This window comes from Oncorhynchus nerka, linkage group LG7 (assembly GCF_034236695.1).
Source record: "Oncorhynchus nerka isolate Pitt River linkage group LG7, Oner_Uvic_2.0, whole genome shotgun sequence".
Lineage (NCBI taxonomy): Eukaryota > Metazoa > Chordata > Actinopteri > Salmoniformes > Salmonidae > Oncorhynchus > Oncorhynchus nerka.
The window spans coordinates 69,644,454-69,660,613 of record NC_088402.1 but is presented as its reverse complement, the minus strand read 5'-3'; the positions used below and the strand labels follow the sequence as shown (position 1 = coordinate 69,660,613).

At 44.3% G+C, this 16,160-nt stretch overlaps 1 protein-coding gene across 3 annotated transcripts in view; it reads left to right on the top strand.

Moving 5' to 3' along the window:
- Window positions 1–7,090, top strand: part of LOC115132280 (uncharacterized) — a 31,464-nt gene extending 24,374 nt beyond the window's left edge. For 2 of the 3 annotated variants that reach the window (XM_029664748.2, XM_029664746.2), the window contains exons 22-24: window positions 103–350; window positions 510–567; window positions 666–4,434. In XM_029664748.2, coding sequence (XP_029520608.1) covers window positions 103–350; window positions 510–551 — 290 coding nt within the window. In that variant the 3' untranslated portion in view covers window positions 552–567; window positions 666–4,434. Of the gene's footprint in view, window positions 1–102; window positions 351–509; window positions 568–665; window positions 4,435–5,370 lie in introns of those variants that run through there. The other variant, XM_029664747.2, reaches the window with a different exon arrangement.
- The last annotated feature ends 9,070 nt before the right edge of the window (window positions 7,091–16,160 follow it).

Sequence of the window (16,160 nt, the reverse complement as noted above, 5' to 3'; positions counted from 1 at the left end):
AGACTAACACAAACAGACATACAGAACATGACACTTGATATGTGCAAGCATGTGACTAAACATGGGTGATGCCATATCTACTTACCTTTCTGTTGATTCCAGTGGACAGCATGGAGTCGTCAGGTGAGAGTGGCAGTGTGTTCAGCAGCTCGGAGTGCAGCTGCCTCTCTGCCATTGGTGGAGAGGTGGAGGACTCGTCATCTGTCCTGTCCCAGAGCTCCCAGTCCCGTGTCACCCAGAGAACAGCAGCACCCAATCTCAGGAAGAACAGCTCCCCTGCTACGATCAGGAAGAAGCCCTCCATTGCTCCCAAACCACCAGTGCTGGCTGCTCCTCAGAGCCTGCAAAAGGTGTGGTGAAATGATGTAATCATGCCAGTAATTGGACCTAATAGTAAACCTTCATAATAATTACACTGTACATTTTCAAATGAATCATTTTAGTTACATATTTTATATCAAATCTCTATAAAGATCAAAGAAAACTTACAGCCAATCATTTCTTCACAGGGCAAAAACATGGTTGCTATAGGAAAATCAACAGAAGTTTAACCAGTGGATTTAATGGGTGAGTTGAGACCAAATGCAGTACTTTTTATTACCATACAAGGTGCATACATGTGCAATGTAGTTGTTTAACATATTATGGGATTGATTTCCTTCTAGATGGTTCATCCTGTGGATCTCTGAGCAGTGATGATGGAAAGCAATCAGGCTGACAGTCAATTAAAAACTATGATAACAGACTGAATGGACCACTAGTTGACAAGCACTGAAGAGAAAGTGACTTTGTCTTTGAAGAACTAATGTATCTGGAATATTCTAGCTGAAATATCATGAAAAGGAACACATGATGGATCGTGGTCAGTTTTCAAAGTGCTTATGGTGTCCATTTATCTAATAATACTTCTTAAGCAACCACTTCTTTATCAGATACTGCTTTAACTGAATGGCTATTGTTTTGCTGTCATTGGTTCATAGAACATACTTTTTTGTCTTTGTAATACTAGTAGTATTTCAGCTGTTAACTTTTACAAGGGATTTCTTTGGAATTTACACATCATTCTCACCATGTCATGTTGACTCTCTTGATGACCCCATATTGATGACCCCATCTCTTGATGACCCCATATTCCCATGAAATGTCAAATATGGGTTAATATTCTTTTCTTCAAATTACACACATTTAACACTGTTTATAATGTACCGGTACACATGTCAAACTCAAACAACTGACTATAGAAACACTTGTTCCCATCAGTATTCTCTGCAGGCTCAGGACAACTTGTCAGTGGCACTCTGACATAATTTCCTGCACAGATTTATAGATAAATTAGGGATCAACTATTGATGTCCGGGTGGGATAGCAGAGGAGCAGCAAGTTACTTCATATTTTTTTCCCATTTTTCCCCAGCTTTGTACTACATTGCTGTGAAAAATGTCTGGAAAGGGAGAAAACCACTAAATTGGAATAACATAAGGGGTCCATCTGGCATTTTCAACTCATCAGAAACCAGTGTCTTCAGACTTCTCCAGTTGTTCTAATAGTCAACATATTGATTTACAATATTCATTACAAACCATGTATATTATTAAGATCTTTCTTTTCTGTGAAAACTGAATGAGCAATTTTGCTTAGGACTAGGTTCTATAAGAGCTGCGGTTAACAACATCTGCATAGCGGTTGTTTTGGGGGCGGGGGTGTCCTTCATGATGAGTTCAGATTTTTGTGGCCCCCACCCCCATCAAAGTTGCCCATCCCTGTTCTAGGCTATTGTCTACACTTCAAACAGGCTATAAATACCCCCATTGAAATGAACATGAAAACATAAAACATTAGCCTGTCATTATTTCTATCATCGATAGCGCCTACACGTTCTATCGCCGTTTTGAACACACGAGCAGCCGCTCTCCAATTTGTCAACTCAACCTGCGTTGGCTGTAACTGCAGTACAACTCTTGATCTGATTGAATCAGTCGATCTTTTTAACATGTCAATATGGTGAGACTTTCTTTGAAACCACTGTCATCAATGTTAGTTTTGTTCATTGTCCACACTTTTAGGGTTATATTTTGTTTTTTATATAAAACCCAATGTATACCATTCTCACTGAAAAGCTATTTATTATAGGATCAGTGCCATTTTTGTAGAGAAGTTAGTACTTTTTCCTGTATTTCTCCAGCAGCTGGTTTGAACATCAACTCACACTGATGTTGTGCAATCAGAAGAAATGGGAACAACCTCCTTCAATGGAATGTGAATCCTGACACCGCAGAGGTCACAGGCCATGACTAAACATTGTGACCTGACTGACCAAGCGTAGCCCTTTTGGTCAGCACATAGCCATCGGTTAAGCATCAGATAACATTGTTGTGTAGGTCACCCTGTTGAACTGAACGCTCCTCTACCATAGCCCCCCTCCGCTGTCCTGAACACTTTCTGTCACAAATGGGTTACATACAATATCAGTAAACAAATTACTCATTGAGATATTCTTTATTTACATTTGGGCAGTCATTTAATTATAAACTCTGTGTTTATTCATGTATGTGACATAAAACAATAAAAGGTTCATGAATTTAAAAAAGTTAGTTATTCTTTTTCGGAAGTTAAAAAAAAAGTTGTTGTAAAGTATATGCAGACCTGCATGCAGGTGTGAAGTTTAGATGTGAGTCTTTAAGATTTGAGATTCTTCAAATTGCCACCCTTTGCCTTGACGACAGCTTTGCACACTCTTGGCATTCTCTCAACCAGCTCCACCGGGAATGCTTTTTTTTGAAGGAGTTGCCACATATGCGGAGGTGTGTTGGGTCATTGTCCTGTTGAAAAACAAATGATAGTCCCACTAAGCGCAAACCAGATGGGATGGTGTATTGCTGCAGAATGCTGTAGAAGCCATGCTGGTTGACTGTGCCTTGAATTCTAAATAAATCACAGACAGTGTCACCAGCAAAGCACCCCCACACCATCAGACCTCCTAATCAATGCTTCACGGTGGGAACCACACATGCAGAGATCATCCATTCACCTACTCTGCGTCTCACAAAGACACGGCGGTTGGAACAAAAAATCTCCCATTTGGATTCATCAGACCAAGGGACAGATTTTCACCAGTCTAATGTTCATTGCTTATGTTTCTTGGCCCAAGCAAGTCTCTTCTTCTTATTGGTGTCCCTTAGTAGTGTTTTCTTTGCAGCAAATCGACCATGAAGGCCTGATTCACGCAGTCTCCTCTGAACAGTTGATGTTGAAATGTGTCTGTTACTTGAACTCTGTGAAGCATTGATTTGGGCTGCTTTTTCTGAGGCTGGTAACACTAATGAACATATCCTCTGCAGCAGAGGTAACTCTGGGTCTTCCTTTCCTGTGGCGGTCCTCATGAGAGCCAGTTTCATCATAGAGCTTGATGTTTTTTTGACTGCACTTGTAGAAATGTTCACGTCTTAAAGTAATGATGGACTGTCATTTCTCTTTTCTTATTTGAGCATTTCTTGCCATAATGTGAAATTCCACAAATTAACTTTTAACAAGGCACACCTGTTAATTGAAATGCATTCCAGGTGGCTACCTCATGAAGCTGGTTGAGAGAAGGTGTGAAAAGCTGTCATTAAGAGAAAGGGTGGCTACTTTGAAGAATATCAAATATATTTTGATTTGTTTAACACTTTTTTGGTTACTACATGATTCCATATGTGTTATTTTAAGGTTTTGATGTCTTCACTATTATTCTACAATGTAGAAAATGGTGAAAACAAAGAAAAACGCTTGAATGAGTAGGTGTGTCCAAACTTTTGACTGGTATTGTATAGTAAGTGGTATAGCTTTACAATAGGCTGAATTTACAAACTTACATTTCACTATGGCATCTTTATGTGATGAAAACCATTTGAACCATGTTGAGGAAGGAACTAACGTGACCAAAAAAAGCTTCAAGAAGGGCGTGGCTTGACAGACAAAATGGTCATATTACAAATACTACAAGTATCCCTGGAGTAACATTGAAGCGAGGATATCATCAAGCACACTCTCTAGACCAGTAACACCAGACATTATTTAAACTATTGGATCAAGGTCTGGACTTACTGCCACGCTCTGATCTGTTTCACTTGTCCTTGTGCTTGTCTCCTCCCCCTCCAGGTGTCGCTCATCATCCCCGGCGCATGTATCCCTGTGTTTTCTGTCTCTCTGTGCCAGTTTGTCTTGTTTGCCAAGTCAACCAGCGTTTATCTCCTAGCTCCTGTTTTTCCCAGAAGCACATTTTTCCTAGGCCTCCTGGTTTAGACCCTTGCCTGACCTGGCCATTCTTCCTGCCCTGACCTCGAGATTGTCTAATGCCCTGTACTGTTTGGACTCTGACCTGGTTTATGGACTCTCGCTTATACCCGACCTGCCTTTTGCCTACCCCTGGTGTTATAATAAATATCGGAGTTCAACCATCTGCCTCCTGTGTCTGTATATGGGTCTTGCCTTGTACCCTTATACTTACAGTAGATAGAAACGTACTATGGTTCTACAAAAAAATGTCTGTTGACACGTTGGTTGACAGGTTGTTAAACAATTGATGACTTATTTTGCAATGAAATACCATCAGCAGAAAATACTATTTACATTTTGGAAGTTGTTGCAGATGAAAACTGATGTCACTTGTTTAATCCACTTCAAATCAGTGTAGATGAAGGGGAGGAGACAGGTTAAAGAAGGATTTTAAGCCTTGAGCCAATTGAAACATGGATTGCGTATGTGTGCCGTTCAGAGGGTGAATGGGCAAGACAAAAGATTGAAGTGCCTTTGAACGAGGTATGGTAGTAGGGGCCAGGCGCACCGGTTTGAGTGTGTCAAGAACTGCAACGCTGCTGGGTTTTTCATGCTCAACAGTTCCCTGTGTATATCAAGAATGGGGGGGGGGGGGCACTCTATTTTAGGAAGGTGTCCCTAATGTACATTACTACTTAAGAAAATGGTCTTCATACGATTGAAATGTTTTTTATTTGGCTTTTTTCACAGCCTTGGATATAGAACAATGCATTTTTGATAGTAAAATCAGCATGACTACTCACCACACCGAAAAGAATGGGTTTGACCGAGTGATAGTGAGAAGAGGCCTGCCATTCACCATCACTTTGCACCTAAAATCTGGGAGTCACTTCCAAGAAGGCGTCAGCACCTTCAGGTTCATAGCAGAGACAAGTACAGTACTGTGGACACAATATAAAGACCTCATTAGTCGGGGAATCCTTGCTTGAACATTCAGTGTTTTGACAGCAAGACTGTAACTATGAGTTTACAGGTATGTACTTTTAGGTGTCTCCTTTCTGCATTACGGTCCACTGATATGTCCTGAACACATCTGTCCTGTGTATCTTTCTACAGGGCTGTTGCCGAGAGAGGAGTTAGGCACCAAGGCTACCTTCAGCCTGACTGACTCTGCATCAAAGACAGGCTGGAGTGCATTCGCTACTACTCCCTCTGGGAATGTCATCTCAGTATCTGTGACCTCTCCTCCTGATGTCCCCATTGGACTGTACTTCTTGACTTTGGACCAGGGCCAGAAAGTCAAACTGTGGGAGTTTCTACTGCTGTTCAATCCATGGTGTGCCTGTAAATCACAATATTTTGTTACAAAGTGCTATACAGAAACCCAGCCTAAAACCCCAAACAGCAAGCAATGCAGATGTAGAAGCACGGTGGCTAGGAAAAACTCCCTAGAAAGGCAGGAACCTAGGAAGAAACCTAGAGAGGAACCAGATTCTGAGGGGTGGCCAGTCCTCTTCTGGCTGTGCCGGGTGGAGATTATAACAGTACATAGCCAGGATGTTCAAATGTTCATAGATGACCAACAGGGTCAAATAATAATAATCACAGTGGCTGTACTGTAGAAGGTGCAAAAGGTCAACACCTCAGGAGTAAATGTCAGCAGGTGTGGTAGAGAGAGAGAGTCGAAAACAGCAGTTCTGGGACAGGTAGCACTTCCGGTGAACAGGTCAGTGTTCCATAGCCGCAGGCAGAACAGTTGACACTGGAGCAGCAGCATGACCCGGTGGAGTGGGGACAGCAAGGAGTCAGGTAGTCCTGAGGTAGTCCTGAGTAGTCCGAGGCATGGTCCTAGGGCTCAGGTTCTCCGAGATAAGAGAGAAAGAGATAGAGAATTAGAGGGAGCATACTTCAATTCACACAGAATATAAGACAGGAGAAATACTCCAGATATAACAGACTGACCCTAGCCCCCCGACATAAACTATTGCAGCATAATTATTGGAGGCTGAGACAGGAGGGGTCGGGAGACACTATGGTCCCGTCTGACGATACCCCCGGACAGGATATAACCCCACCCACTTTGCCAAAGCACAGCCCCCACACCACTAGAGGGGTATCTTCAAACCACCAACTTACTACCCTGAGACAAGGCCGAATATAGCCCACGAAGATCTCCCCCACGGCACGAACCCGAGGTGGGGCGCCAACCCGGATGGCATGGAGGAGCACCAGTAAGCCAGTGACTCAGCCCCCATAATAGGGTTAGAGGCAGAGAATCCCAGTGGAGAGAGAGTGGAACCGGCCAGGCAGAGCAAGGATGGTTCGTCGCTCCAGTGCCTTTTCGTTCACCTTCACACCCCTGGGCCAGACAACACTCAATCATAGGACCTACTGAAGAGATGAGTCTTCAATAAAGACTTAAAGGTCGAGACCGAGTCTGTGTCTCTCACATGGATAGGCAGACCATTCCATAAAAATTGAGCTCTATAGGATAAAGCCCTGCCTCCAGCTGTTTGCTTAGAAATTCTCAATCAAATCAAATGTATTGGTCACATACACATGGTTAGCAGATGTTAATGCGAATGTAGCGAAATGCTTGTGCTTCTAGTTCCGACAGTGCAGTAATATCTAACAAGTAATCTAACAATTCCCCAACAACTACCTAATACACACAAATCTAAAGGGGTGAATGAGAATATGTACATATAAGTATATGGATAAGCGATGGCCGAGGGGCATAGGCAAGGTGCAGTAGATGGAATAAAATCAGTATATACATGTGATATGAGTAATGTAAGATATGTAAACATTATTAAAGTGGCATTATTTAAAGTGGCATTGTTTAAAGTGACTTGTGATCCATTTATTAGACACCATAGTACCCTCCAAACTCGTCATCAAGCTCGAGACCCTGGGTCTCGACCCCGCCCTGTGCAACTGGGTACTGGACTTCCTGAAGGGCCGCCCCCAGGTGGTGAGGGTAGGTAACAACATCTCCACCCCGCTGATCCTCAGCACTGGGGCCCCACAAGGGTGCGTTCTGAGCCCTCTCCTGTACTCCCTGTTCCCCCACGACTGAGTGGCCATGCACGCCTCCAACTCAATCATCAAGTTTGTGGACGACACTACAGTGGTAGGCTTGATTACCAACAACGACGAGACGGCCTACAGGGAGGAGGTGAGGGCCCTTGGAGTGTGGTGTCAGGAAAATAACCTCACACTCAACATCAACAAAACAAAGGAGATGATTGTGGACTTCAGGAAACAGCAGAGGGAGCACCCCCTATCCACATCGATGGGACAGTAGTGGAGAGGGTAGTAAGTTTTAAGTTCCTCGGCGTACACATCACGGACAAACTGAATTGGTCCACCCACACAGACAGCGTCGTGAAGAAGGCGCAACCTCAGGACGCTGAAGAAATTCTGCTTGTCACCAAAAGCACTCACAAACTTCTACACATAAACAATCGAGAGCATCCTGTCGGGCTGTATCACCGCCTGGTACGGCAACTGCTCCGCCCACAACCGTAAGGCTCTCCAGAGGGTAGTGAGGTCTGCACAACGCATCACCGGGGGCAAACTGCCTGCCTTCCAGGACACCTACACCACCCGATGTCACAGGAAGGCCATAAAAATCATCAAGGACAACAACCACCCGAGCCACTGCCTGTTCACCCCGCTATCATCCAGAAGGCGAGGTCAGTACAGGTGCATCAAAGCTGGGACCGAGAGACTGAAAAACAGCTTCTATCTCAAGGCAATCAGACTGTTAAACAGCCACCACTAACATTGAGTGACTGCTGCCAACACACTGACTCCAGCCACTTTAATAATGGGAATTGATGGAAAGTTATGTAAAATATATCACTAGCCACTTTAAACAATGCTACTTAATATAATGTTTACATACCCTACTTACTCATCTCATATGTATATGTATATACTGTACTCTATATCATCTACTGCATCTTTATGTAATACATGTATCACTAGCCACTTTAAACTATGCCACTTTGTTTACATACCCTACATTACTCATCTCATATGTATATACTGTACTCGATACCATCTACTGCATCTTGCCTATGCCGTTCTGTACCATCACTCATTCATATATCTTTATGTACATATTCTTTATCCCTTTACACTTGTGTGTATAAGGTAGTAGTTTTGGAATTGTTAGGTTAGATTACTCGTTGGTTATTACTGCATTGTCGGATCTAGAAGCACAAGCATTTCGCTACACTCGCATTAACATCTGCTAACCATGTGTATGTGACAAATACATTTGATTTGATTTGATTTGTTTCCTACCTTCACCAGCTGAGGACAACCTGTCAGAAAGTCCAGGACCCGTTGCACAGAGCGGGGTTAAGACCCAGGGCCTCCAGCTTGATGATGAGCTTGGAGGGCACTATGGTGTTGAATGCTGAGCTGTAGTCAATGAACAGCATTCCTACATAGTTATTATTTTTGTCCAGATGGGATAGGGCAGTGTGCAGTGTGATGGCGATTGCCGGTAAAGTGGCGCCGATATGATACTTGACTAACCTCTCAAAGCACTTCATGATGACAGAAGTAAATGCTACAGGACGGTAGTCCCTTATTGGGTACAGGAACAATGGTAGCCATCTTGAAGCATGTGAGGACAATAAACTGGGATAGGGATTGAATATGTCCGTAAATACACCAGCCAGCTGGTCTGTGCATGCTCTGAGCCCCCCCCCCCCCCTATTTGATAGATTCCCCCGCTCCCACTACCTCGGGCTTCCGGTAGGGAGACCTGAGGTCCACCTACCCCCGCCTCTTCCCCATCTCGTACTTCTGAGTGGGAGATCTTCCCAGGCAGTAGCCTGCCTAGCTCACAAACTAGGATCAGGGCAACCACTCTGACAAAGTTAATTGACCCACAGTCCCACACGCCGGAGAAATACGCAGATTTAATGAGGAACTCGTAACTTGTTTTCTAATGCTCATGATCTTTTCATCAAAGAAGTTCATGAATTTATCATTACTGAGCTGACTACACTGACTGTGCTAGTGGCAGACTCCACTAAGCTGGCAGGCTGGCTAACAGCCTGCTGCCTGGCCTGCACCCTATCTCATTGTGGAGCTATGAGATGGTACCAAGTAAAAGTGTTTACTTTGCACCATCTGTCGCCATCATTAGACCAAGGAGCTGTGTAATGAATATGATCTGTAACCCAGATGTCTATTTTTCTTGGCTACAGAGGATGCAGTTTACATGGAGGAAGAGAGAGACAGGTAGGAGTATGTGTTATCCCAGGCTCGTCTCATCTACAAATTTACAACGAAACAAATCAAAGCCTCCCCGTGGATGTTTTGCTAGGTACAGGAGGTTGGTGGCACCAACCTGTAATTGGGGAGGACTGGCTCGTGGCAATGACTGGAGCGGAATCACTTGAATGGTATCAAATACATGGTTCCATGTGTTTGATGCCATTCAATTTGCTCCGTTCCAGGCATTATTATGAGCCGTCCTCCCCTCAACAGCTTTCTGTGGCACACATGGTGCTTCCATCGAAGAGTGTTATGTGATAGATACAATAAATGCTGCACACATCATGGGGAATCAGAATGACGTACATTAGAAGACAAGCCATAGCAATCTTCCTATCATCCCTGTGTCCTGGTTCTCACTCTGCAGTTTGAGCATGGGATGCTGGATGTGTTCTCCTGGATAATGTCAGATGCCGATGCAGACTGTTCTGGAAGGAGAATGTGAGTTTATGTGAGTCAGTACCATGGTAGGTGTGAGCACTAAAGTACAAAGATTTGTATAAAATCTGTATATTAGGAAAAGGGAAAGGAGGATACCTAGTCATAGGCATCAATGACTGTGTAGCAGTGGTCAGAGTGCTGATAACAGCTTAGCTTCCTCCGCTGTCCGACTGCCCCATACCCAGATGAATCTGGTAATGAATAATGTAGCTCTTGAGAATGTAGAGGAGACTAAACTTCTTGGTGTTGCCTTCATGGTCAATGCATATTGATTCTGTTGTTGGAAAGATGGAGAGAAGTCTGTCTGTGATAAAGAACATTTTAAACATCACATTCAACCAAACAAGTCCCGCAGGCTGTGGTTTTTATCACATCTTGACTATTGCCTGGTTATATGGTCAGGAGCTGCGCCAACAGACCGAGGAAAGCTCCGGTTGGCTCAGAACAGAGCAGCACGTCTTGCCCTTCACTGTACACAGAGGGCTAATATCAACAGCATCCATGTCAGTCTTTCCTGGCTCAAAGTAGTAGAGAATTGACTGCATCATCTCTTGTAAAAAACATAAATGTTTTGAAAATTCCAAATAGTTTGAATAATCAACTTACATACAGCTCTGACACACATACTTACCCCACCAGACATGGCACCAGGGGTCTCTTCAGTCCCCAAATCCAGAATGCACTCAAGGCAACTCACAGTATTGTACCGAGCGATGGTCACATGGAACACTTCCAACTCGGGTCACTCAAAACAAAGTGAGGTCACTCAAAACAAAGTGAGGCAACACCTCACGGAACAATGACTCTGACCTTGTACGACCTAAACAGTTGTGTGTACAGTATCTGCTGTACATGAATACGTTGTGTGTACAGTATATACTGTACCTGAATGTGTTGTGTGTACAGTATATGCTGTACCTGAATATGTTGTGTGTACAGTATATACTGTACCTGAATATGTTGTGTGTACAGTATATGCTGTACCTGAATATGTTGTGTGTACAGTATATGCTGTACCTGAATATGTTGTGTGTACAGTATATGCTGTACCTGAATATGTTGTGTGTACAGTATATGCTGTACATGAATATGTTGTGTGTACAGTATATGCTGTACATGAATATGTTGTGTGTACAGTATATGCTGTACATGAATATGTTGTATGTGTAACATTTTGTTGCCGGAGGTGATGGCTGCCCTTTTACAGGCTCCTAACAAATTGTGCTATTGTGTGTTTTTTTCATGTTATTTGTAACTTATTTTCTGCCACCGTCTCTTATGGCCAAAAATAGCTTCTGGACATCAGAACAGAGATTGCTCACCTTGTACTGGACAAAGATTTTTCTTTAACGAGTCGGACACGAAGGATTTTCATACACCGACCAAAATCCCTGTCATTCGTATGAAGAAGAGACAGAGATATAGGGGACACAGGCCGTGGTGCCTTATGTTTCACAGAGTCGTGGCTGAACGATGACATGGATAACATACATCTGGCTGGGTTTACGCTGCATCGGCAAGATAGAACAGCTGCCTCCGGTAAGACTGGGGTGGCGGTCTGTGTCTATATGTCAATAACAGCTGGTGCACAAAATCTAATATTAAGGTTTTGCCTGCCTGATGTAGAGTATCGCATGATAAGCTGTAGACCACACTATTTACCAAGAGAGTATATTTTTCATAGCTGTCTATTTACCACCACAAACCAAACCTGGCACTAAGACCATTCTCAACGAGTTGTATAAGGCCATAAGCCAATAAGAAAATGCTCATCCACAGGCTGCGCTCCTAGTGGGCGGGGACTTTAATGCAGGGAAACTTAAATCCGTTTTACCTCGTTTCTACCAGAATGTTACATGTGCAACCAGAGGAAGAAAAACTGTAGACCACCTTTAGTCCACACACAGAGTCACGTACAAAGCTCTCCTCGCCCTCCATTTGGCAAACCTGACCATAACTCAAAGACCTGGCAGTGTGGTGCCATGATAACAACCTCTCCCTCAATGTGAGCAAGACAAAGGAGATGATCGTGGACTACAGGAAAAGGAAGACCGAGCACGCCCCCATTCACATTGACGGGGCTGTAGCGGAGCAGGTTGAGAGTCTCAAGTTCCTTGGTGTCTACATCACCAACCAACTATCATGGTCCAAACATACCAAGACAGTTGTGAAGAGGGCACAACAAAACCTTTTCCCCCTCAGGAGACTGGAAAGATTTGGCATGGGTCCTCAGGTCCTCAAAAAGTTCTACAACTGCATCATCGAGAGCACTCTGACCAGTTGCATCACCGTCTAGACTGTAATCTGCACCTACTTGTAATATATTCACTGCCTTTATGGGTCAAGCGATATGAAGGTGTTGATGTGTGACTTAGTGCCTTCAGAAAGTATTCACACACCTTGACGTTTTACACATTTTGTTGTGTTACACCCTGAACTTAAAATCGATTCAATTTAGATGTTGTGTCACTGGCCTACACACAAAACCCCATAATGTCAAAGTGGAATGATGTTTTTAGCTATTTTTACAAGTTAATACAAAATTAAAAGCTGAAATGTCTTGAATCAGTAAGTATTCAACACTTTGTTATGGCCTAAATAAGTTCAGGAGTAAACATTTGCTTAACAAGTCACAATAAGTCGCATGGGCTCACTCTGTGTGCAATAATAGTGTTTAACATGATTTTTGAATGACTACCTCCTCTCTGTACCCCACACATACAATTATCTGTAAGGTCCCTCAGAATTTAAAACACAGATTCAATCACAAAGACCATGGAGGTTTTCCAATGCCTCACAAAGAAGGAATACAATTTGTAGATTGGTATAAATAAAATAAAAAGCACACATTTAATATCTCTTTGAGCATGGTGAAGTTATTCATTACACTTTGGAGGGTGTATCAATACACCCAGTCACTACAAAGATACAGGCATCCTTTCTAATTCAATTGCCGGAGACGAAGGAAACCGCTCAGGGATTTCACCATGAGGCCAATGGTGGCTAAAAAACAGTTTCAGAGTTTCAGAGTTTAACGTTTGTGATAGGGGAAAACTGAGAGGGGAAAACTGAGGATAGATCAACAACATTGTAGTTACTCCATAATACTAACCTAAATGACAGAGTACAGGATACAATTATTCCAAAACATGTATCCTTTTTTACAATAAGGCACTAAAGTCAAATTGAAAAAATGTTGGCAAATAAATTAACTTTATGTCCTATAATTATATTTGTGGCAAATCTAACACAACACATCACTGAGTACCACTCTTCATATTTCCAAACATGGTGGTAGCTGCATCATGTTATGGGTATGCTTGTCATCGGTAAGGACTAGAAATAGAGCTAAGCACAGGCAAAATCCTAGAGAAAAACCTGGTTCAGTCTGCTTTCCAACAGACACCGGGAGACGAATTCACCTTTCAGGAGTACAATAAGCTAAAACACAAGGCCAAATATACACTGGAGTGGCTTACCAAAATTACATTGAATGTGTTACAGTTTCGACTTAAAATCGACTTATAAACCTATGGCAAGACTTAAAAATAGCTGTCTAGCATTGATCAACAACCAATTTGACAGAGCTTTAAGAAATTTGAAAAGAATAATGTTGTACAATCCAGGTGCGCAAAGCTCTTAGACTCACCCAGAAAGACTCACAGCTGCAATTGTTGTCAAAGGTTATTATAACATGTATTGACTCAGGGGTGTGAATACTTATGCATTTGTGAGCGCTACTTTCAAAACTACTGGTTGAAATATACAAAACCTATATAACACATCGTTAATAGAGTGCCACAGTATGAGTCATAATACCTATAAAACCTAGCGGCCAAACAGGGAAATGGTTCCAATCGTTTTTCCACCATTCATTTTTCCCATAGGGGATTTCAGAATTTAAAAAAAAAAAAGGGCTGTGTTTTGTGTCGGCTTACCCTGGCGTGGGATTTTGATACCCTTGTAAATCTTCTCGGACAAAGTGACATTTATTTTAGTCAATAAGATTCTTGCTACATAAGCTTAACTTTCTGAACATTCGAGACGTGTAGTCCACTTGTCATTCCAATCTCCTTTGCATTAGCGTAGCCTCTTCTGTAGCCTGTCAACTATGTGTCTGTCTATCCCTGTTCTCTCCTCTCTGCACAGACCATACAAACGCTCCACACCGCGTGGCCGCGGCCACCCTAATCTGGTGGTCCCAGCGCGCACGACCCACGTGGAGTTCCAGGTCTCCGGTAGCCTCTGGAACTGCCGATCTGCGGCCAACAAGGCAGAGTTCATCTCAGCCTATGCCTCCCTCCAGTCCCTCGACTTCTTGGCACTGACGGAAACATGGATCACCACAGATAACACTGCTACTCCTACTGCTCTCTCTTCGTCCGCCCACGTGTTCTCGCACACCCCGAGAGCTTCTGGTCAGCGGGGTGGTGGCACCGGGATCCTCATCTCTCCCAAGTGGTCATTCTCTCTTTCTCCCCTTACCCATCTGTCTATCGCCTCCTTTGAATTCCATGCTGTCACAGTTACCAGCCCTTTCAAGCTTAACATCCTTATCATTTATCGCCCTCCAGGTTCCCTCGGAGAGTTCATCAATGAGCTTGATGCCTTGATAAGCTCCTTTCCTGAGGACGGCTCACCTCTCACAGTTCTGGGCGACTTTAACCTCCCCGTCTACCTTTGACTCATTCCTCTCTGCCTCCTTCTTTCCACTCCTCTCCTCTTTTGACCTCTCCCTCTCACCTTCCCCCCTACTCACAAGGCAGGCAATACGCTCGACCTCATCTTTACTAGATGCTGTTCTTCCACTAACCTCATTGCAACTCCCCTCCAAGTCTCCGACCACTACCTTGTATCCTTTTCCCTCTCGCTCTCATCCAACACTTCCCACACTGCCCCTACTCGGATGGTATCGCGCCGTCCCAACCTTCGCTCTCTCTCCCCGCTACTCTCTCCTCTTCCATCCTATCATCTCTTCCCTCTGCTCAAACCTTCTGCAACCTATCTCCTGATTCTGCCTCCTCAACCCTCCTCTCCTCCCTTTCTGCATCCTTTGACTCTCTATGTCCCCTATCCTCCAGGCGGGGTCCTCCCCCTCCCGCTCCGTGGCTCGACGACTCATTGCGAGCTCACAGAACAAGGCTCCGGGCAGCCGAGCGGAAATGGAGGAAAACTCGCCTCCCTGCGGACCTGGCATCCTTTCACTCCCTCCTCTCTACATTTTCCTCTTCTGTCTCTGCTGCTAAAGCCACTTTCTTCCACTCTAAATTCCAAGCATCTGCCTCTAACCCTAGGAAGCTCTTTGCCACCTTCTCCTCCCTCCTGAATCCCCCCCTCCTCCCTCTCTGCAGATGACTTCGTCAACCATTTTGAAAAGAAGGTCGACGACATCCGATCCTCGTTTGCTAAGTCAAACGACACCGCTGGTTCTGCTCACACTGCCCTACCCTGTGCTCTGACCTCTTTCTCCCTCTCTCTCCAGATGAAATCTCGCGTCTTGTGACGGCCGGCCGCCCAACAACCTGCCCGCTTGACCCTATCCCCTCCTCTCTTCTCCAGACCATTTCCGGAGACCTTCTCCCTTACCTCACCTCGCTCATCAACTCATCCCTGACCGCTGGCTACGTCCCTTCCGTCTTCAAGAGAGCGAGAGTTGCACCCCTTCTGAAAAAACCTACACTCGATCCCTCCGATGTCAACAACTACAGACCAGTATCCCTTCTTTCTTTTCTCTCCATAACTCTTGAACGTGACGTCCTTGGCCAGCTCTCCCGCTATCTCTCTCAGAATGACCTTCTTGATCCAAATCAGTCAGGTTTCAAGACTAGTCATTCAACTGAGACTGCTCTTCTCTGTATCACGGAGGCGCTCCGCACTGCTAAAGCTAACTCTCTCTCCTCTGCTCTCATCCTTCTAGACCTATCGGCTGCCTTCGATACTGTGAACCATCAGATCCTCCTCTCCACCCTCTCCGAGTTGGGCATCTCCGGCGCGGCCCTCGCTTGGATTGCGTCCTACCTGACAGGTCGCTCCTACCAGGTGGCGTGGCGAGAATCTGTCTCCTCACCACGCGCTCTCACCACTGGCGTCCCCCAGGGCTCTGTTCTAGGCCCTCTCCTATTCTCGCTATACACCAAGTCACTTGGCTCTGTCATAACCTCACA